The sequence below is a fragment of the Chiroxiphia lanceolata genome, chromosome 7 (genome assembly GCF_009829145.1).
Source record: "Chiroxiphia lanceolata isolate bChiLan1 chromosome 7, bChiLan1.pri, whole genome shotgun sequence".
NCBI classification, from domain to species: domain Eukaryota; kingdom Metazoa; phylum Chordata; class Aves; order Passeriformes; family Pipridae; genus Chiroxiphia; species Chiroxiphia lanceolata.
In genome coordinates this window covers 25,995,315-26,019,790 of record NC_045643.1, presented here as the reverse complement: position 1 = coordinate 26,019,790, position 24,476 = coordinate 25,995,315, and the positions used below count along the sequence as shown (strand labels likewise).

The 24,476-nt window shown below is 38.9% G+C and overlaps 1 protein-coding gene across 1 annotated transcript in view; it reads left to right on the top strand.

Moving 5' to 3' along the window:
- Window positions 1-24,476, top strand: part of CNTNAP5 (contactin associated protein family member 5) — a 290,138-nt gene that overhangs the window by 246,632 nt on the left and 19,030 nt on the right. Inside the window, exons 19-21 of the mRNA XM_032692890.1 lie at window positions 1,530-1,754; window positions 17,612-17,742; window positions 19,260-19,344. Coding sequence (XP_032548781.1) covers window positions 1,530-1,754; window positions 17,612-17,742; window positions 19,260-19,344 — 441 coding nt within the window. The remainder of the gene's footprint in view (window positions 1-1,529; window positions 1,755-17,611; window positions 17,743-19,259; window positions 19,345-24,476) is intronic.

Here is a 24,476-nt window from a genome sequence, read left to right as displayed (position 1 = left end):
TTTTGTCCACCTTAAAAAAATCTTGAGAGCTTTTCTTTACAAAGTTTTAGAGCAATGATGTGACAAAAAGAGGTAGTCTTTTTATGTTCTTCTGCCATTTCTGTGACAACCCATCCAAACGTTAAGAAATTTTTAAAATAAACATGAAGCGTTCAGGAGAAAACTGATTTGCATGGTTCAGTCTTTGGTGAATGTGTCCTCACTGAACCCTTCTGGTGGCTTGTAAAAGATGCTGTCAACACCAGAAAAATGAGCAGGGCAAATAAGGAACCTCTAATTTAGAGAGCATGCTTTTTGAAACTAACAAAATTCCTTCTCAGTGACAGCAATATGCAGTATGAATTTTTAATTTCCATGGCTGCCCCTCACCTCACAAATGCGAGGGGTTTGCTAAGTAGGCTACATCATCTGTTGCTGTAAATTGGCTTAGCTCTAGCTCACTCCCCCCTCTCTTTCATTCCCCCTCCCCTGCAGTGGACTAGAAAGGAGAATTCGAGGCATAAAAGGTAAAGATTGCAGGTTGAGATAAGAACAATTTACTGGAAACAACAATGAGATTAAAAACTGAAAAGTGGCATTAACAATACAGGGTACAAGAAAGAAGCGAACAATTTACACGAAAACTCCCTGACAATACTCCCCATGCTACACCGACCCAGAAGGGACCTCTTCCCCCATCCCCAGAAAATGACGTGAGTTGGCATAGAATAACCTCTGGCTCCTGACCATGCCCCCTCCTGGCTAATGGAAAAATAACCCTGTCCTGGCTAGAACCGGGGCAGTTGTACCGCAGTCCATGGAACTATGCTCCCTCACACAAGCTGAGGATTTGGCACGGATGCCACAAGAGGCATACCAAATACCCACATATTGTCCCATTAGGAGATACTGTTGTAGAGGTGAAGCTGCTCTACTGGAGAGTTACCATCCTGACTTTACTGACAAAAATTCTGCTGTTATCCCATCTGTGTCATTCATGGTCAGACTATGTTATCTGTATTGAAAACAGAAGCATGAATTCTCGGGATCTGAGCATGTATAGGTAGATGTTCCTCTTCATTTGATGCTACCAAAGATAGCTTTCCTTACTGGGTGTCTTTGGTCAATGTGTTGTTTTAATAATGAATTTGTTTAAAAAGGAGACTGGAAAAAACAAATATGTTGTCTTTACTGTTGGGAGGGAAGACAGGGAATATTGCCTTACAGAGAATATTCAGTTGTCAGAAGGTGGTGAACTAAGCATTTATTAGACTGACAGACATTTCAGGCTGTTCCCTCTTGTGGAGCTCTGATTCTAACTCTAAAATTGTTGAATTTATATCTCCATTTGCTATCCTTCACTGTGCCAGACAAACTGACTGTAAGGAAGGACACACTGCTTATCCAAATGAGGGAATACTGTTGTTTTCTGGGTCAGGGGCATTTTGCAATGTTCTGTTTCTGAGGTAGTCAGTTCACATCCATTCCTTCCTGGGAGATTTTAAAATGCAATAGTTGAAATTATTCCCTTGGTTTACATATGTTTTCAGAGGTTTCTGCATTATTTGAAGCCGGCACTTCCGTTACCTATATTTTCCAAGAACCTTATCCTGTCACAAAAAATGCAAGCACCTCAAGCTCTGCCATTTATGCTGATGCTGTCATGTCCAAGGAGAATATTGCATTTAGCTTTCTCACAGCACACACCCCAAGCCTTCTACTGTACATCAACACCTATTTTCATGAATATTTGGCCGTGATTCTCTCCAAGAATGGTAAGTAGTCTTGATTTGCTACCAAAGTGAGACCAGTGTAACTTTGTAAAGATTTTGTTGCTTTGATTTTGGTTTGTTTGTTTTCTGGTTTTTGGATTTTTTTTTGTGAGAACAGGATAGAATTCTGCACTGATTAATTTTTGTGTCTGCAACTTTATCAACTTCATGATATTTGGTTCATGAAAATGGCCATCACTCTTGTTTATGTCCCTTTATTTGGCATTTGGCTACACTTGCCTGTTCAGTCTTTCAGTAATCATTTTGTTAGGGCTTAAAATGTACTTTGACTTCCATTTGGCAAGACTATGTAATAGCAATTCCTTGCTATTTATTCCACATTGTGATCCATTAGGCCACCAAGATAAGGGAATGAGAAATACCACGTATGTGCAAGAACAGTTGGTACAGAAATATATTAGAATTTTATCTTTCTTGGCACATGTATTGCTCTTCACTGGATTTTTTCAATGTAGTATGGTCAGTACGTCTGAATATTAAAGCCAGAAAATGTCAACGTTTTCTAGGTTTACTGACCAAAACAGGAGGTGTAAATCCATTTTCTGTTAAAAGGTACATGAGGTGGGGATTTTCTGAAAACATTTAAAGATTTTAGGGGCTCAGGCCCTGTGTCTTCTCAGAAAGACACTGACTCCTGAGTCCTTGCAGTGCTTTCAGAAAAATCACTCCAGACAAACATCATCCTAGGCAAATGGGAATGTTTGAATTATTCAAGAGTTATCAGGCACTGGAGCACTGGAAGTGATGAGTAAGCTTATTGGTGAGTCAGTACCCTGTGGCAGAACAATAGAAAGTTAATGTCATGTGGTTGAATATGTACATTTGACCGAATGACCCAGACCACTCTGAAGCCTTTCAAATTCCAAAATACTACACTTTCAAGTACTGTCAAATGAAACTATAAAAGGGGGGGGGGGAACCAACAAAAAAACCCCAAAAAAACCAAACAATCAAAACTGGTTTTATTCTCTGTGTGGATTTTGCAGTAGTTTCTCTTGGTTATGTTATGTGGCTAGCATTCAGGCTGGCAAGGGATGAGTATCCTAATCCTTGGGAGAGGCAGCTGGAATAGTAACTGCCTGAACCAATTTACTCCAAGTGAAGTTGTGCCAAGGAAGTGGGACTACTGAGGTAACCCTAACCCTCTCCTGTCCAGTCCCAGATTTCCACCTGTAATTTGCCCTTGGAGGCAAGTGTTTATGATTTTCAGCTATATGAATATTTTAGTGTGTAGCTCCAGGGTGGTAGAGGTTATACCATGCTGAGGTGAAACCTTGGAATCTGCTTCTCAGTTACACTCAGGTCTCTTGATGCCACTCAGGCAATTAGAAATAGCCCTAAAGTGAATGAAAATGTAATATCCATTTAAGTCACCTTTATTGCTGCCAGAGTAGTCTAAAATGACCTCAGAAACATGAGCCAATTGACTTTTATTGATGAAATGCACTATACATAAGCTATAATTGAGAAGTTCTGGAAGTAGGGGTTTTAGTGTTGGTTGGGGAAGGGGTTGGGATCAGGACATAGCTTATAGCAACTCAGCAGGAGAAGAGATTAACCTTTCTTTGTGTCAGCTGCAGCTTCTGCAGATCTCTGCTTTGGTTTAGTTGGAGACAGGGATTCAGTAAATCTTGAAATTAAGTAGAGCAGCTCTCAGCACAGTCAGGCAATATAAACAATGGTGCTTTTTTCAGATCTGTACCTCCTTTTACTCACGTGTAATATAATGGTGACAGTTACTCAGAGGGCTGGTGAGATGTCAGGCTCCACAGTTCTGGACTATGAAACATAGCACTATATGCAAAGAATGATTAAGATAACTAGCTGACTTTAGTTAAATCCTGAAAGTCTCCTTCAGGATTACTCTGTGCATGCTTCTGTGGCTTTCTTTCAAGACAGTAATTCAATCATGTATATTCTCTACCTTTTGTCCCAAATGTAATAATTTGTTAAATTTCATATCCTTTTACTTTTTAGCCTTTGGAAGTGAAATTATTTCAATGAAAATAAGGTTCAGATATGTTACTCTTTCTTCCTCCAAGAGGTTTATGCTTGCCATAAAGTTACTGGACTATGAATATCAATGTCCTTTGTAGCACTAAAAGTGAGTGTGATTCCATCTCTCTCATTGGCTCATTTTCAAGGAATCTTGCCGAGTCTGGCAGAGTATAGTAGGATATAAGCAGGTCCCTTCTGGATAACTGATTTGTTAAATAAAGGTTAAGTTCCTGGAGAAATGGGAATGGGCATTCTCAGTTAAGAGGTGAGCAGCAATATTCTTTACCGTAATCCCAAGCCCCTTTCCTCTTGTTAAGAAATGGTATTAAAACAGTCTATGTATACTTTAATACTTCTTCTTTTTGAACAGTTTTTCAAGCTAATACTCTTGTATCCTCTTTTATCCTTGTGTTATTCCTCTTTTCTATTATCTGCAAAATAACTGGGCAAATTATTAGTTAATAAAAGAGATAATGAGAATAATGTTTCTTGTATTTCAGACTTCCTGTATTAAATATTTAACATAAAAGAAATTAAAGTATTTGCAAGGATTATTCATAGTTAGAGTATATTAAAAGGGCTTATATGAAAGTGGACTTGTATAGGCAGCTGTGATCTAATACAGTCACGTGTGAAGTATTTCCTGTAAAATTATTTGTTTCCAATAAATTTAATAAATAGGTACATTTAACCCCAACATTCTTTGCACTGTCAGTCTCTAAAGAAGGTCATATTATTAGAAGAAACAGTATGTATCGATTGAGATACCAGAACTCTGGTAGTGAAATTATTCCTTTAGAGTTACCCAACCTGCCAATGCCAGGTCTGCAAAAGGAGACTCAAAGCTACTCCCTCCTGGCTTCACCCATCAGATCAATGCTGCCCACACAGAAAGCTCTTCCAGTGCTTGGAGCCTTAGAGGGCAGGGGCTTCATGGAGGAGGTAAAGTTATGACAGATGTTGGGTACCACCATATGTCAATGCAGAAGTTGCAATTCTGCACCCATTCAGATGACTTAATATAAAATGAGATGCTCAGTAGTTCCTGGCAGATAATATTTCTAGAAGCACTTCTCAATCAAAGAACTCATCTATATCCCAGAGGTTGTTCTTAACTCTGATCAGTTGACTCATGTCCTGACAGTTTAAGGGTGAGTTTTTGAAAGTTGATGTTTTTAAAGACGACTTAGGGATTCTTTCCACCATTAGTTAATACTGATGCTTCTAAATCATACCTGAGCTTTTGAAAATTATGTGCATATAAGAGCATTATCCTCTCCAGTCTTACATATTGTACTTATGGATTTTTAAATTACACCTACATATAAATGTGTATGTATTGTGTATAGATAGGGGTATATCTGTCTATCTATCCATCTATCTATCTATTTATCTATTAATCCATACACACGTATATAGATGGGTATGTATGTAAAGCTTACATAGTCCCATTGTTCCCCCATCCAAAAGATTAGCAGTACTGTAATGATTGGCAGGATTGGCAGTGCATTTTTAATATTATTTCTGTAGAAATTTCCAATTACGGTGCCTGTTACTAAGCTACAGAAAATTGGTAAACAGCTCTAATTACCCTTTTCAGTGTACCAGTCCACAGAAATTATCCACATCATGGGAAGATACTACCAAGAAAAAAATATTTTTTCTTTCCCAGGCTAGCTTTTCACTGTACATTTTTGCATTTACATGATTTCACAAAGTTATTATATTTCACAAAGTGCCATTATATTGTTATTTTTGCCTTGTTCCCTAAAGGTAATAACTGATGGGGGAGAAAAATGTTGAGAAAGAAACTGCTAGTGCTTCTCCTTTCCCCACTCTTCCTCCTACCCTGCAAGTAAACGAATGTGTTATGAATATGATGAAGTATTTTGTCTAGAAAATGTTTTCCCAAATATTTTGGTTCTCAGTTTTGTTGGCTTTCTCCATGGAAACAATATGAATCCTAATCTAGAAAAACAGCAGATAGCCAGCATTAAAGAAGAGAGATAGAATCTCAAACTATCCTAGAGTGATTGAAAATTTATCTGTATTTACTATCTGATCTCATAAGAAACTAAACAATTTGAGTCCTTTTCTTTCTTCCTATCCAACACCTATCACCATCAAACTGAGCTCTGTTCTCCATTTCTTTTGGAAAGCAAGACTCTGAAGTTGCATAGGAAAGATTACAGACAAGGAAAAAAGCACAGTTAAAAACAGAAGTACAAATGAAAACAACTCGAGTAATTCTTGTGTTAGGTCTCTAATGCTCAGCATATAGTAGCAGGGCTTATATCAGCTCCACTTCCCTATAAAGTCTTGAAATCAGCTGATATTTGAAGTAAATAGGAAAAGAAGTAAAAATGTGTAACAGTGGTAAGCTGAATTAACACTCTACAAAAAAGAAGCAAATATTGTCAGTGAGAAGCTATTGATTTTTTTTTTTTTAATAAACTCAAAATCTCCTGTAGTCACTTGTCTCTAAGTCAGAAGCAGCCTTATCATTGAAAGCATATGAATTCTCCTTATGGTTTTTGCTTTCAAGTCTGTTGAGCTGCATCTCCACCAGCCAAAGCTTTTGTCAGTCAGTGGTAAAAAGACGCAAAAAATCTAGTTCAGTCTTTTAGGCAAAGAATCTTTTGATTCTGTTCATGCTGTACACTCTGAAGTTCAATGGAGCAAAACTAAAATAATTAGGTAAAATAGGACTTACCGAAAGACTGAGATGGATCTGGGAGGTTATTTTTCTTGTTCTTTTTCTTTACCCCCTTGTGGGTTCTAGTTTTGGGACATGGATACCACAGGACCTTAACTAACTGCTGCCAAAAGACCCTCTAGACTACGTTGTTACTAGTGCAGTTGTCTTCCCTTTTGAGAACACCTTATGGCTTACAGACTCTGAATAGCCATTGAACAACCTGCACAATTTATGTGACTGAAGTGGAAAATGATGCCAAGGTTCAGGTATAGTTATTTTTAACAGATCAGGAGCAAGAAAGATAGTCATGTTGGGAAGTGTGGGAGATGGCTCTGTGGAGGAGACAAGCAGTTGTCTTTGACTGACAGAAGATTGTTCCCAGTCTAGCTCTGGTTTGCAGCCATTAAATGATTTCATATGGCAGATGGCACTATATAATTTATGCAGTTGTTATAGTTGGCCCTGAAATCTTATGTTATTTACTGAGTGAGAGGCTAGAGACCGTTTGATTGGTAATGATGAACGTAAAAGAAATTTTCCCCAGTTGTTAATTGAGAGACTGGCTGTGGTACCATGAGTAGAAAGGGTTTGGGTGGCAGGAGATCTCCTAATCAACTTCTATTTAAAGAGAGAAATTCCTGTGGCTAGAAACACCTCTGGTCCCTTTCACATTTCCCTACTGGAAGCACACTTCACAGAAAATAGGAATGCTGATTAGAGTTTTCACTTCAAATCCAGCACCAAAATGTCTTTAAGGGAAGAGGCAGACTTGGCACCCAAGACTAATTTTTTTAATGTTTGTGTTAACATATGGCACTCGAAATCCCTAAGTGTGCAAAACCAGCTTGAAAGGAGTAGCAGCCACAACATTCAGCCAAGGACTCTGGCAGATCTCTATCTCTGCTTTCCAAGAGAAGAGAACTGAATCTGTTTCATTATCTGAATTCATGGACATGTTTGTACTCATGAAGATTATTTTACCATACTGAAGGGTCAAGAGACGTCATGAAGACCCACAAGAGAAAAACAAGGGAACTGTAATTGGATTATATTGAGCAAGAAAGGTTGATCATGCAGTCAATAACTGATGTGTGCTCTGCCTATATACAGACCGACTTTGAACTTACTGGTGTCTGGCATAAAACCTCAGACCACTGGCTGCAGATAGTCAGCTAGGAAGAAAATATGTGTTCCCATTTCCTTGTAGGAGGTGTTTGTCTCCTAGAAAGCTTGAGTTCCTAGCTCACATTTTGTAGCTGATAAGTCATTTTTATTGTTGGATTTCTGTGGAAATGAGAGGAAGGACAGAGGGTCACAAGTTCCTATGTTTGAATAAATGCTGCAGATACAGATATAGATATGGATATAGATATATATAGATTATATACATATATATAAACTCTTCAGTAATTTTGAAAAGAGGGCCTTTCAGAACCCATTTTATTGAAAGCTTTAACCCTGAGGATTGACAGTAGTAATTTTTCGGTTATTTTTAGCTTAAGAATTATCTGTGTTGTGGACTGAGAGCTGTGTGTAGTGAGAGCTGAAGCCCAGCAGAACCATTGTCTTAAGTACTACCTTGGAGTAGTATAGCTGTTTGTGCACAACAGAGAGCCCAAGTCAATAATACTTGGAAGAGTGAGTCTGGATCCAAGCAAGCCTCCTTTTCTCTCTTGTATGTGGTATTCCTATTAACATTTTATTTTTCCTGTAGCATATCAGTTATTCTCTGTGAATTATGAAAATGTGACTTTGTCCTTCTTGCCTGATGAAATGGGCTGATTATATCTTAGTCTTTACAAGATAGAGACTTGTCTTTGCAGACTGAGATCGGCCTTCAAGAATCTCAGGTCGAGAAGAGGGGAAATGTCTGGAGCAAGGTAGATGTACGCTTGGTGAAAGAGGATCAGATCAGGGAATGGGCATTAGGCAAACTGGGCATACAAATCCAGGGGCACTGGTAGGATTCACCCACAAGTGCTGAGAGAGAACTGGCAGATGTCATTACAAGGCCACTCAAAAGGCAATGGGCACAAACCAAAACACATGAGGTTTCATCTGAACATCAGAAAAGTCTTTTTATTGCTGAGGGTGACTGAACACTGACACATCTTGTCTAGGAAACTGTGGAATCTCCATCCTTGCAGGTATTCAAAAGCCATGTGGACATGGCCCTGGGCAACTGATTTGTAGGATACCTTCTTTAGTAGGATGGGGTTGGACATGTCTTCCAGAGATCCCTTTTAACCTCAGCCATTCTACGGTTCTGTGAAAGATCACAGAATCGAATCGTGTTTGAAGGTAAATTACTGAAAATATGTGTGTATAGGCATATATTTTGCTACAGAAAAGTCATCACAATGCTACCATTATATGGTTCTTGTACTAGGATTTTTGCTAAGAAAATGTATCATTCTTCCTCTAATTTTTCCCATTAGATGACTTAAGAACAGGAGTCAGTACTTTGTATGCCAATGATTGTGGCTTGTTATAAACTCAAGTATTTCCATTGAGAGGTTATTATCAGGTCCCTTTCTAAAGAATCCAACTTCATTCAGAGACACTGACATAACCTATGAAATAGGCAGTTCTTAGATGGACTTACTGGTCAGAGGAGCAGGACATTTCCCAGAGATTCATGACCAGCCAGGCAGTGTGTGTAGAGCTCAACACAAATAAGCATGATTAACCTCAGAAAACCATTAATCCACAGAGTTATGTGCTGTCTTTATTATGACTTAAGAATGAAAAGGTGGTTTAAGAAGAGGCATATGATTATTTTTCACTAGTCTTGTCTAAAAGATTATTGCTCATTCTCCTGCTCAGGCATCACGTAGTGCTCAAATTGATTGCTTCTTTTTTTCTGTTCATACCTTCTTTTTCTGTGTTCTCATTGCTGAACATAATGGCTATTTGTTAGGTCAACACAAAACAAGTCCTTGCTTGAACAGGTGTCTGTACTGCCAAAATGGAAAGAGGTACAGTTAGAAGATATTAGGAAAAATGGAAACAATGAGCCAGCATCTTGGTGAAAGCAGGTTGGTATGAATTCCTCGGGGTATCACAACTGCAGATCTCAGTCCTTTTTTCCCAACAGCGGTTCACACAGAGTTAGTGATGATGCATAATTTTCAAAGCCCAGTTGAACTTTTGGAATAAAATTCATAGGATGATACTTTTTATTTCATTCACAGGGTAAAGAATAAAAGCTCTTCCTGCCACCTTGGCTGCTATGCAGGTCTTAAATGAAAAGTACAGTGGGAGATGGAAGCCATAGGGCCTACTGGATGTCTGAGCGTGAGACTAATGGCATTAGTGTGTGTTTAAAGACAGGAGAGATCTGAGCAGAGATATGAGCATCAGATCCAGTAGTATCACACAGATACCTTATATAATGAAATTCAGCAAGGCCAAATTCAAGGTTCTGCATGTGATTCTTGGCAATCCCTAGCACAGATACAGGCTGGACTTAGAATGGATTGAGAGCACCCCTGAGGAGAAAGACTTGGGAGTGTTGGTTAACGAGAAGCTCAGCATGACCTGACAATGTGTTCTCACAATCTAGAAAGCCAATCGTGTTCTGGTCTGCATTAAAAGCAGCATGGCCAGCAGGCCAAGGGAGATGATTCTACCCCTCTACTCCACTCTAGTGAGACTACACCTGTAGTATTGTCCAGTTCTGGGGACCCCAACATAAGAAAGACATGGTGGACCTGTTGGAGTGAGTCCAGAGGAGGGCTATAAAAATGATCAGAGGGCTGAAGACAGTGACTGGGCTGTCTCCTGTGAAGGCAGGCTGAGAGAACTGGGGTTCAGCCTGAAGAAGAGAAAGCTCTGGGGAGACTTTAGAGCCCCTTCTAGTACATAGAGGGGGCTACAAGAAAGCTGGAGAGGGACTTTTTAGAAGGGTATATAGCGATAGGACAAGGGCTTCAGACTGAAAGAGGGTATGTTTAGAATAGATGTTAAGAAGAAATTCACTGTGAGTGTGCTGAGGCAGTGAAATGTGTTCCTCAGAGAAGTTTTTGATACCCATCCTTGAAAGTGTTCAAGGCCAGATTGGATGCGGCTTTAAGCAACTTGGTCTAATAAAAAGTGTCCCTGCCCATGGTAGAGGTGTTGGAAATGATCTTTAGGGTCCCTTCCAACCCAAACTATTCTATGATTCTAAGATAGCCTTCATTAATGAAGGGTCTTAAAGTGAAAGTCTTTTAAAATTCCAAATAATCTGTAGAAAAGGTATAGGTTAAAATTTACCAGAATAAATCTCACCATCAGAAAGCAAGTACTTTCAGGGAGATGTAACTGCATCTGACACCCTCAGCTCTTTCCTTCATCGTTACATTCAATGCCCTTCAGGGAAAAAAAAAATAGTAAATGTAGCATCACTTTGTAAAAGAAACAGTAACCATTTCCTTCAGCAAAAATAAATACCTACAAAAGGAGGGATAATAAGAATGACTAATAGTATTGTTTTTAAATTGCTCCTCACACGAAGGTTGTGGAGGTTGTTTGGAGGTTTCCAAAGGATGTGAACATTCATCTGTTTTACCAATGGATAAACTGTGACACAATAAAGGAAGACAATTTGTCAGCATTCATCAAGCTGGTAGATTCCAAATTTGTGGCAGTGTCCATCATCTCCAGGATACATAATGCACCACTGTCTATGCTTGCCTGTGAGCTGAACTGGAGACAGTTTTTAGTGTTTTCTACCTTTGGAGCAAAAAGCATCAACCTGTTCCTTGTTAATTGCTGGTCAATCTGTGGAAAGCCAACTGGCGGCTGGTGGGAATGAGATATCTATAAAGGTCAAACACATTTGTCAGTCATGTAGGGGAACTAGCTACTTTTATCTGGGTCCAGCTGCCTAGCAGGATTGAAAAGTGAACTTTGGTCATGGGCCTCCAGATGGGGTCCTTTTGGGGTGTGGTTTTATCTAAATTGAAGAAATGCAATGTAATGGGAAAGTATTGGGGGGGTTGTTTTGGGTTTTTGGGTTTTTTTGTTTATTTGTTTATGTGGGTTTTATTTTTTAATATAGGATGGCTCAAATATGATCGTTAAGTCCTGAATGTCTCAAGCATTGAGTGGGTGGCATTCAAACAACCACCTATTTTTTTACTACCATAAGAGACTACAAAAAAATTGAGGGGTGAATTTTTCTTTTAAACCTGATGAAACAGTGTTGTCTAAGCAAGTGCAATAGCTGAGTAATGATATCAGCAAACATGTTCAACAGTTTTGCTTCCTTGTTTATTCCATGCAAAACAAACAACAAGAGTCACCTCCTAAAAAAATGTAAGTACTTTCTTAGTTAAACACCACTGGACGCTGGAGAGATGGGCTCTGTTCTTAGAATCACCAGCAGCACTTCCACTGAAGAGTAAATTTACTGAGTAAATATCCCTGGGGAGAAGCTGCTAATTAAGGAGCATGTTTCTTAGCCAGTTGCTCCTGACAGAGAAAACGGTGGTTCATTTTTAAATATCTAGGCTATAAAGAGCAACATTGCCTCACTGAAACTGTGCAAGTTGCCAGAGAGATATTTTCTGGTAGAGATGACTGAAAACTGTCATGTGCTGTTCTGCAATCAGGAGTGAACAGACATTTACACCTTAGGAGCTGCAAATGGCTTTCCGGGCTAAATACTTTATTTTTTTATTTTGTTTTTTCATAATAACAACATCAATAGCCTCACTAATATTCCTCCCTTTGTTTAATTTGTGCTTTCCTTAATTGTTTTCCTTTTCAGCTAAAGCTCACTTGAATGTGGAGGATGTGTGTGGTGGTATAGTCAACATCTTGCAGTCTGACAAAGGTCACTGCTGGGTGGAGACTGAGTTCTGCTTTTTTTCTGGGTGCCTCTGAGGCAACTAGACAGGCAGGAGTAGTCCAAGGCCACTTTCCTAATACAGTGCTTCACTATTTCATACATACACATTTCCCCCAAATCAGATTTGTCAACTTCCCTAATTTAAATGATTTTTCTTGATGTTACATGATGGTGATAAATTTGTACATTTCATGTGTGCCACCCACATGTGCTCCCTGAATTAACCTCAGCTTCTCTCAGTGTCTCAAGATGTCATGCCAGCTGCTCCAGTCGGTTTAAGTCATTAAAAAGTGATATTGAAGTTGGCAAGAGTTTTTGGGTTCAGTCTGGGCTCATTTAAAACCAGTTTCCTTAAATGAAGGTCCTACAGAGAAGTCTCAGACTCCAAGGGCATGCCAGCCTCTTCCTTGCTGTTTGGTTCTTCAAAATTAAATGACACAAGACCTGTGGTCCTGGTGACATGTGTGACAAGAATTTTCCTTACAAATGATGGATTTACAGATTGAATTCCTGGTATCCCATTTCTCTTTCCTGCAAAGCTTCTTTAATCTTTTTGCCAAATAGCTATCCCTGGGTGAGATCTTTCAAACAGGGAGCCTTTTCCTGAGCTAGAGCACTCTCTATACCATTTTCCCATGCTCTGTTTTCTAGATTATGTGGTCCAGAATGAATGCAAAGTTGATGGGCATAGGCCACAAAACTAGCATATGTTTCTGATATTTTACTCAGCCCTGTTGTAGACACAGGCAAAAAAGAAAGACAGCTCTCCTGTTCAATCAGCAGAGGTTTGGGTCAAAGAATGTGTAACATCGTGGCCAAGGTATTTCTTCACGCTGTGCAGTCTGGGAACATCTTTTTATTCTTCAGGCTGAACGCTTTGAAATCTCTAACCGGTTTCACGTCCTTTTTACCACTAGACTTAAGAGCTGCTACAGCAGCTTGTCCTCAGCAAAAATTAGCAGCTTGAAGGCACCATGCTATTCCTGTAGCTGACTGGAGGTTGGTTATGCTGAACTGGATCATTAGTGTTCTTCTAGCAAGCACTAGTTCTGGCCTCCATCGTCATTGAAAGAAGTGTCCTGGGAGTGTTTTGTTTCAGAAAAGACACCCCCAACCTAGTCACCAGCATGAGATGGCATAAATACTGCCCTTTGGTCTCTGTTTCCCAGGACTTCCCTCTGCACAAGGGAACCCCCAGGAATCCTGTTAAAATGGTTTAGTAGCTGTTTGATATCTTCAGGCAGATGATATGCCATTCAGCCCTATAGTCATGGATTATAATACTGCAGGTTACAGATTGAAGACCACAGTGATTTGTAGCAAGCCAGCTTTGTGACAGGCAGTGGTCTTATCACAGTAGCATGGCAGCCCACATGAAATCATTTCCTCCAGAAGTGGTGAAAAGAGGCCACACTGTGTTTGGTAACACTGTGCCTAAGCTGAGCTCACTCCCCTCTCAGGCTGTTCTGGAGCTAGCACAGCACATCTCCATGCTGATCTGCAGTTTGTGGAATTCGAAGCTGAAGGAGATGGATGACTGCAATAATCAAGTGTGAAGCTACTCTTACCTAACACTGCTGGGGTAATAGGCCCAGTAAAATTTTTCAGCCCAAGGCCAAAAAAATTATCGCTCTCTTTTCCTTTCCCTCCCTCCTTTATTGACTTCATAGAAATTGCCTCCAGCAATTCCATATACATTAGAGAAGGAACACAACAGGCTGTGCATTGCTTGAGCATTATGACACTCCAGGTGTGCATGCTCAGACATGGGCAGCTGAAAAGAGGATGACAGGCATGAGTACAATAAGACTGGCAGAAATTACACTGCTTGTGATTAGTGTGAATCCCTAATGTGAGGCAAAAATGATGCAAAATAGAGAGACAATAGAGAACAGGGAGAGCTGGTGTATGAACAGAGTTTTATTTGCCATTGCTGATTCTAGGCTGATGTGATGGAGAAAGTCAGTGGACCAGGTAATCAAAATTCAGAGGACAACAAAAAAAATCCTTAATAATAATCCTAATTAAAAATCCATTTATTTCACTTGTCAAGTAGTAAACTGACAATTCGATCTGCCTGACAAATTATTCTGTAGTCTGAAAACTGAAGTCTGAAGTTTTTGTACTGAATGCAAGGCAAAATCTGCTCTCAGCTACAATGGTGTAAATTCCAAAACACCTCTTGAGGAATGAAACCATGTACTTCTGGTTTATATTAATGCAAATTTGACCCCAGGCAAAATGCCAGCTCTTCGATAGTTTTGAAGAGCAGTTGTCCATAAAAAAAGTTGCCATTGGAATTCAAAGCAATTTGACAAAATTAGATGCCATTCACTGATGTCTTTACATGATTTAAAGTGAAATTGCACCACTATAGAAAGTAAGATCTGTTCTTAATGGATGTCAAGAACCGTCCATTGTCTCCCAGCAAGTGGAACAGATGGTTTCTGCTTTAAAATCAGTGCTTCTCTGACAAAGTCAATGGGTAAATCCCTGTTTGTGGTAACTGAGAGCCTGGATAGATTGCATGTCTATGTCATGCTGGCTCTCTTTTGGCACAGATGTACTGGATGCTATTGCTGATCACCTACATGTGTAGTACCAAGTATATTTTATATACGTGTGTGTTCATAGCATTCAAAAAGAGCAGTGACTTTTTTTTTCACATTTGCAAAATAAAGTCACAGACCAAACCTAGTCCCTGTTCCATTTCTTGCCTTAGATCCCTTTCAAGGGCTCTGGGTAAGAGGTAGCCTATAAAGTACTTCTACTGGAACATGATTTTTTAGTTTGGATTAATCTGTTAGACTATATATATATATATATATATATATATATATATATATATAAAATGTGTTTTAGTTTCATCTTATTCTGTGTGGTCATCTCAGCCATGCTGCATAGAGAGGGCAACCTTTCCACTTTTTCTTGGCTCTTCCACTGTCCAGTGAGCAAATCTGAAAAAGATCCCTTAACTTCCTTGCACTTGGGCTTCTTTTCTCAGGTATTTCTAGAGTAAAGAGGTTCTGAGATGCTTATGATATTAATCCCTGTTGATGCATCTTTCATTCAGTACCAGATAATGTGATTGTGATTTAAGTTTGGACTTAAAGTGTGACATTCATGGTGAGAGACAGTAGCTCCTTGCCCTCACTATGCAATGAGGGTTGGGAGCTTTGCAGTATGATTCGGGGCAGCTGAATCAGAACCTACATTATAACACTGAATAATTTAGCAGTTTTTACTGACCTTGATCTCTTCACGAATTCCCCTCTAATGTCCATGACTATGTGTGAGAAAGTAAATGCCTTTTATGCTTTTATTATTATTATTATTTTCACTTTAAAAGCTCTCCTGATCCAGTAGACCTCTCAATCAGCTAAAAAGCCTTCATCCTAGTAGTTCATTCTCACTTTTCCTCTCAATTTTGGAAGATTTTTTTTCTATCCTACAAATCTCAGGTCTCAGTGCTCATCTGGGATATACTGGATTTTGTAATAATGTTTTAAAAGGACAGCTTTTAGGAGCCAAACATCTTGCTGAGGGAGAAGGAGCAGGGATGACCTTAACTAGACTAGAGGTCTTATCCGGAAGGATTGTCAACTTCACTGTGAGGTGTGTAGAGGTGGAAAAATTCCTTCTCTGCAGGAAATTTTTACCTTGTTTTAAGCTCTTTATAAAGGGGTTTTATAGTAGCTTGTAGAACAACAGAGCTGACTTTACTGAGGAAGGACTTGGAAAGCTGAAGGAAGTGAGTATGTCCACTCTATGTACTGAAGAACTGTCCCATGTCTTCTCTCACTAACTCTACATCTGCAAGCCATCTTGCAGCACTGATATGGCTGAACACAGGAGCCAACAGGGCTGTTCACGCCCCTCATTTAACAGCCAGACTGCTTCTGGGGTCAGAGGTTCCTCTGAATGACATTCCAGTGCACAATACAACTGCAGCAGCTTGTGCAGGTGTGCCATGGGCTTCTCTGACATGACCCTGCATCACCATGGGCACACAAGTGTCTCCTCTGTGAATACTGAACCTCATCCTGGGGCTAAAACAGTGCAGACACATCCTACAGGGATGAACAGGAACTCAGTGCCTGCCATCCAGCACAGGTAACAGCCACAGTTTGTAGCTTTCTGCAAAATCTAGTGATACTTGAAATAATTTCATCTTGTGCTAACACAAACACTGAAATGGAAGGAGGAAGGGCAGGGTGTTTTATGATGAGTTTCAGAACAGGAAATAAATGTAGGACTCTTTCCCCAGGGCTGTGGTACTGTCAACATTCATTTTCTCTTTGGAGACAGTAATAAAGTAGCTCCAGAAGAGGTTTTAAACTCTATGATATCACTGTTGTTCCATGTATTTTGGTTGCTGATGCATAAAAAGAGTTCAAAAACTTCAGAATTTTATTTTTCTCCCTGCTACTTAATTCCCAGAAAAGTATGCTTGAAAAGATTCTATCAGAATAGATTCTTTTCCTTTTAGATTACATATATATATATATATATATATATATATATACACACACATACGATATATAGCCCCATGTGCATGTCTGTATATATATATATATATTCCCTGTAGTCATTTGTTAAAGGACTAAAATTCATACTGGATTCTTTGTTTTCTTGTGTGCTTCAATTTGTTATGGTACTGTTATTTATCAGAAGTCACAATGTTTTTTTTGATACAAAGATTGAATGAGATGTTTGGCATTCATTTGTATAATAATTACATTTATTCCTTCAAATATGTCAGCAAAAGTAAAAATACTTTTTATTGCATGTAAATGATAATGTGAGTATCATGGGCCTTTAAATGTCTGAAATTAAGTTATAATTCTCACAGTTGTCACAGTCTTCTGCATTGTCTGGATGAAAAGAAATGGTAAAATCCAGCAATATAAGTTTAATAGAGCAGTGCAAGCCCTGCATGCCCTCTACTGGAAGTGATCCCTTACAGGATAATGTAGATCGGCTTCTGTGGCAGTGCTCAATGTCTGACCTGCAGACAGACACACTTGCTTTTATATAGTTAGTTATTCATTAAGTTTCTCCATAGCAGAGTTTGTTAGCCTGCTAGCCTTTCCTAGTAGGAAGGAAAACTCCTCCAGTGCATTATTTTCTTCACAATTTTCATTACAGTTTGAACTCTTTCAGTTCTCGTCAACATCTTTCTTGACTTATTAACCTTGTTGCTCCATTGCAATAAAAAGAAAATGAGTTATATGTTGAGCAAAGTTATTGAATGATATCTCGTTATCGACACAGGTTTTATACATGCAATTTTATTGTGCTTTTTAGGAAGTTTACAGGTTCGGTACAAGCTGAGTAAAGATGGGCTTCTCATTTTCACCATTGACTCCGGAAATTTTGCCAACCGAGAGCTGCACCATGTGAAGATTAACAGAGAAGGCAGAGAGCTCATCATTCAGGTATACCACGGCTTATGTTGAGTGTTAAATAATACTTGGTGCCACAAACATGGGAACAGTTTGCCCAGAGAAATTGTGTCATCCCTGAAAATGTTGTCCCATCCCTGAAAGTGTTCGAGGCCAGGTTGGATGGGGCTCTGAGCAACCTGGTCTAGTAGGAGGTATCCCTGTCCACAGCAAGATGATCTTTAAGGTCCCTTCCAACCCAAACCATTTTATGATTCTGTGAGTCAGACCCACTGATTTCAATGCCTGATCGCCAGCAGGAGGCAAAGGTTTCACATCGATCTGGTGCAACCAAAGCTGATCCAGCAGCAGAGCAGCCCTGTAGTTAGAGCAAAGCTCCATCCAGACCCTTCTTCGTAGAATGCCCAACAGTGGTGTTTTCTGTTGAGGAATCATTCTCTTGTTTCTGACAATTTGTGAATTAGGAAACACATTTGCCCAGAAGTTCATCTAGAGCATTGGGCTGGTTCTGGGGCCTAGTGATGTCTGTGTGATCTGTAGTCCTCAAGGAAAAACACAGTATGGGTCATTAATAAGCTGTGAAAGGGAGAAAAACAACTGAGGGATGAGCACCTGGGAATGTAATTACATTTAGGGTATGTGTCCCAAGGGAGAATGTGTCCCCAGCTACCTCATTCTCTCAAAGAAAAGGAAAAGCTACCTTAATGCACAGTGAAGTCACCATGTGCACGACAATGCCCTGTCCTAGAGCTAGAAGAAAGCCATGCTGAATGTGACAATCATATGAGAGACAAGAACCCTCCTCTACTTTGTTTCCCTACATCACCTGTTTTTCCAAGGCAGGGAGAAGAGGATCATCTTACTGCTCTTTCTGCTTGCTTTCTAACTCTAATTATAACAGTTCATATTGCAAAAAGGCTAGATCTGGGTCGCAGTCATTTAGCACGGAAGGGTGGCAGAGTCTATAGAGAAGTTGTATCTTAAGGAATAAAATGATAAGAAGGCAGAAACACACAGTGCCACAATTTTTCTTTCCTCTCCAGTTTCCATGTCTGGGTGGTAAAATGATCACACAAGGCTCAACTAGGGGCTGTGAGTAGGCCTGATTATCTAAGAAGAAAGGTTATGTTAAAAGCCAGGGTTTTCCTCAAGTTCCAGTCTTCTATTATGTGCTGCTCTGTGGCTTTCTTTTGTGCAGAATTAATTCTTCACAATACATTTCTAGAAAGGTCTCCTTTAAGTGTATTCAGAAGTGACTAGTGACTAGACATGGATTTTGGGAAGAAGGGGGGTTTCAGTGTCAAATATTTTAAGCTTTTCAGCAGGGGAAATTTCTTCAAAGCTCTTTATATGACTATTATGGTGTACCTTTCAGCTTCTCATGCTAAAATCAAAGCACATTCACTTTACTATCTCTAGAAAGTGAATCACACCTGGGGGCAGAATTAACTGATTTGCTGCTGAGAGTGTTCCCAGAAGTTTGCAGTGCAGTGTGATCTAGGAGTGTCTACATGGTGTTGTAATGAAGTAATTTTATTGACCTCTTCCAGGTTGATCAAGTTCTCAAACTCAAACACAACTTTTCTGAGATTGATTTTAAGGCCATTAAATCACTCACCTTGGGCAAGGTCACAGGTAGGTCCTACCAAAAATATTCCTGATTCATCAGTTGTTATAGTGCTGCATGTTGGGTTTTTGATAGGATTGGAGTTTCGTTTGGATGGTTTTGCTGTAAGAGTTGGCCTGAACATTCCAGTACTCCTATTTATATATCTCATCAATGCAAAAATTTGGCAGCTTTACCTGTTTGCACTGATAGCAATATTAACTTCTCCCATTGCTCCCTTCAGTAAAGTAATTCATAGTGCCTGTGTGGCTGCATAGGGTGGCATCTTAACCTAATGATATCATTTTGCTGACTGCAGCTTGCTCTTCTTCAGCTATTTCTGTTTCCTGATGATAAGAACAGCACAGTGAGCCTTCATCCTCTCTACCCTTTTTTCACTCCCATTTGAATTCTGCAAGGAATATTACTTATAGCACTGAAGCCACAGCTCTGCATGTTCTGTGCATGGAGTTACTTGATCTTTATTCCTCCACGTTACGAAGTCATTACAAGACCAGGAAAATTCTGCCTAAAATTTGGAAAACAGAACTCTTTAGTTTTGTTGTCAAGTATGTCATTATTTTGTGTGAGTCTTATTCTTTTCCAATGAGATTCTAAATTCTTCCCTGGTTATGTCTATATATTTCAGTCCTGTGTTCAAGTTGGACCTCTATATCAAGCCTGACATCTATCTCAGTATTGCAATTTTATATGTTCCATTATTAGCATGCAAATCCTGTGGGACTGGCAGCCACATAGAAACTACAGACGTCCTCTAGTGTCTAGTTGTGCAATGCAATTTTATGTAATGACAATAGTGTATTTTGTATTATGTTTTATTAAGTAGATTAAGAACATGAACTGATTTTCCCCTTACTTATATTTAATGTTTGTTCAGAATGCAGTCATCTTCCAAACCTTTGTGGACAGGTTTGGGGACCTGACACTTTTCAGCCCAAGTCAGAGACAAGCTAAAATTCCCATTTTGTCAACGGTCAGCTATAGTACTGAAAATCTGCAAGAATATTGCTCGTTGCAACCTCTACCTAGAGCTTCGGCTAGAGACACCAAATCAATAAACCAAGACTTTTCTAACCGGCAAGACAGAATGTAGCACAAAGACCTTCAGAAATGTAGCCAGTAAGCTGGCATGGTGCAGCTCAGCATTATGGAGAGAAACTAGATTTAGTCACAAAAACATGATTAACTTCACAAGTACAAGTTGTTGTAAAGCCAAAAAGCCCAGATGTATCTCAGAGGTCTGGCGTTCAGTTTTACTGAACACCACAAACTTCTTTGATTTCTCTCTTGCCCTAAAGTTTATTGGGATTTTATTTTAGTAATAGCAATAGTTCATATTCTGTAATGACACTAAAGCTATGAACTTGGCAATCCAGATGGTGCCAGGTCTTATTGCTGTACTGGGAGTCACACAGTGCATCCCAAGTCACTTTAATTCCGGCCTAATCCTAATTCTGATTTCTTCCTCATATGTTAAGTGAATTTCCACATATTTTTCTTCTATATTAGGATTTAATTTTTCAGGTTTTATCCAAAAAAACCCTAAAACAAACCAGAAATTCCTACTACTATAATGTCAAGTGTTTTACCTTGTTGTATCAAGAGGAGAGCTGAACATTGTCATTTTGACAATGTAGAACTTACAGAAATATGTTAAATCATCATTTACACTATTATGTGGGTAAAATGTCGATTTTAACTTCTTTTATGATGGCTCATCGGGTGAATACTAGTGACTTAAACCAATGTCTTTCAAGTTCTTCCTTGTCATTATTCATGTTCTCAGCAAAGCATAAACTTCCAGAGGCATGTGATGCTTTGACATAGACACAGACTTCCCTGTAGTGTTTATTTTGGATGCCACTGAGATTATGCACCTAAAGGCATTCATAGGGAGCATTTGAGTGTTCACTGAAATAGAACCATGTAAAGAAACCTCTGTTCTGTGTGTCCTACATACCCATGCTATAATCTTCTGAAAATTTTTCTCTCTTCTTTCCTGTCATACTGCTGCTCATTTGTCTGCTCTAACAGCCTGATCCTGGCTGCTTAACCAGATGATTATACCACCTTCTTTCTTGACTCCACCATTTATTTCCCACGGACTGAGAAATCTCAAAGAGGTCTTCCAGCAGGACATCATAAAAGCTTGAAACTTCTTCCTCATCAGATTTTCTCACGATAACCATTTTAGCACAGCTGGAACCTTTGAAAAGTGCATTTTTATACAATGACCAGGTTTTATTAAATAATGGTGTTTCTCCTGCTTCTAGTCCCCCCACCCCAGCCCCATTAAACTTTCTTTAGTAAAAAGGTATTTGCAGTCTAACAATTTTTTCTTCTTTTCAAACCTTCTGTATTTTTTTGCAATGGTTGCCCTGCATCTAGTTCTGAATTCTGGGCAAAAAAACCTCTGCTTAAGGTAGAGGAGTCTCACCTGAAATTCAAAACATAGGGACACTCACTCTGCCACAGACTACTTGACTGACCTTGGGCAAGCCATTTATGTGCAGATATAAAGGTAAGCAGGCATTTTATTCCCACTGGAACCAGTCTGAGCTTTACTATCTCCCTTCTCCATCAGTAAAGCATAGATAATAGAACATCTCTGCATCAGAGGGGTGCTGGGAGGATAAAAGCATTAAAGGCTATGAGTTCTTCAGATCCACAGTAATGGGACCATATAGCTGCCTTAGAAAGATCAATCTAAATATAAATGTGGCTTTGAAGACAAGGGAGTAAAAAGAAGCATCATTCAAGTAGCTAACAAATGTTTGTTGAATTCATCCTCACAGTATCCAACAGCAATAGAAAAGTATTATTATTCTGTAGTTTGTTGTCATTTTTACTCCACAAATACAGAGGCAGGGTACAAAAGGACCTATCCAAAGCTCATCAGTATCAATGGGAGATTTTCTGTGGGCTTTAGTGAGTACTGGATTCAACCCCAAGAGGGTCATAGAGTTTATGGCAAAGCCTCAGTGAAATCTTAACCAGAGTCCCAGTTCATTTACTTTAAGTACTCCTTGCAGAGATCATACTGCTGTATTTAACCACATGAACAATCTGACCTAACTGTGACGCTGGCTCTGCTTTGAACAAGGGATTGAACTGCATGACCTTCAGAGGTGTCTTTCAACTTAAATTATTCTGTAATTCTCTGATCTCAGAGACACATTTGCATATTTTTAGGTCTTCTATACAAAAAGCTGATATCGCAGTGGAAAATATAATTTATTTGTTTGGGGGTTTACCTTAGTGAATCCTTGAAAACTTTGTATTGTGCCCCAACATGTCTAAATTTTTCACCAATATAGTGAAATGGTAAAAAATAATCCCTGATGCAGAGAAGTGAATCTCATTGCGTATTTACTTCTGAGCAATTTAATATTGTAGCTGTGTAGGGATACCAGAGTAAAAGGGATTCTGAAGAAAAAGATTGCAACTATTTCTTTAGCACCTTTTAATGTTGACCTAACTTATGTCTGCCTTCGAAGTGATCAATTAGCATTAAAGATTGTGTATTTTAGCACAGGAACATGATGTCTTTTATCTCTAAAAGCTTGAGCTCACAACTAAAGTTGTAAGATTCTTTCCACTGAGTCATTCAGCTATGATATAAAGTATATGTAGAAGAAAGTTTATCTGGAAAGTAATTTTATTAAAATCATTATGTAGGTGCAGTACAATTCTTATGATTTCTACAATAGCTTTTCTTATTAAAAGTTCACGAGAAGAAAATGGAATCTATACACTGAAGAGATCACAGAACAATTCACCCAAGAATGATATTATAGGGGGGAGATGATAATGGGATCATTAAATCACAAGGGGTAAGTTGTCATTAACTCTGAAATACAAAAGCTGTCTTAAAGTACCTCCTTTTAGAGAGTTTCTATGAAAAATGTTGAAGTCCATTTTTTTTGATGGAAAGACATTCCCTTTTTTAAGCTTACAAAATCATAACTTGCTTGATAATTTTAAAGTCACAGTCTCTGAATATTGTGCTGTAGCAGTTTAAACAATACAGCAATGTCTGCAAGAGATATTGGCCAGACTCCTATGAGCACTGCAAGACTCATTTCTTTAATTCAGAGTCTTCTTGCCCTAAATACCTATTTCTTAGACAGACCATATTGTGCAAAAAGGTCTCTTGGGTGCAGTTTAGAGTGCCTTTAAAAGTTATTGGTTTTTCTCCTAGTAGCTTAGTAAAGCTTTAAGGAAAATGGAAATTACTGCATAGGATAAAAGAGGATAGGCATTTGTTACCAAGATGGCAACAGTTAAAATAAGCAAAGTTTAGCTATCCCAGGCACTTCAAACAATCCTAGGTCTAAGCCAATATGCCATCATGTCTCTATCAAAAAGAGACCAAAACTATTCCAACTTTTCCTCCATCAATATAATTTACCATATGATCGCACCATGCTTAAACACCTCTTTTCTTGATGATAATGCCATCTAAATAAGTGTCCAAGGCCATCTACTTCTATCCAGAAGTTTTATTTTTAGTCTGAATTCTTGCTACTTTAGTTGATTTTAGCTGTCTGATCCTGGAAAAGCATGTATTTTTTTGCACGTCCTCTCTCCATGTTCTTGCATATTTTCTTCTTTTTGTAAATTATATTTTCAGCCCATGCAGAATCACACAGGACTGGTTGTGTTGCAACAGATTAGGATTCAAACATCAAAAACTGTGACATGTAACAAATTTCACATTGCACATTATGTGAGGTAACTACAAAGTACCTGCTAGAACTCTTCTGAGACAGGTGCAGTGTGTGGAAACTACAAGGGTCTTTTACTTCAAGGTCATGAGTTCAAATCTGGTACTAATGTCCAAAAAGTAATCTTGGCAGTGCTGTTCAGCACCTTGGCAAAATGAGGTGATGGATACATTTCAACTCCCCTAAAAATCATATTTCTATTTCTCAGCCTCAAAATAAAGGACAATCAGCGCTTCAGCATACAGAGTAAATTCCCCTTTGTGCTTCTACCTGCAGTCTACATAGATTAATTAATTAATTAGGGCATAGACTTTTAAAACAGGCTATGTCTGCTTTCACTGACGTTAAAAATAAATTTCAATTAAGAAAATCCATTATGGTCTTTCCTGGCTGTAAGTGAGCACACATGTAAA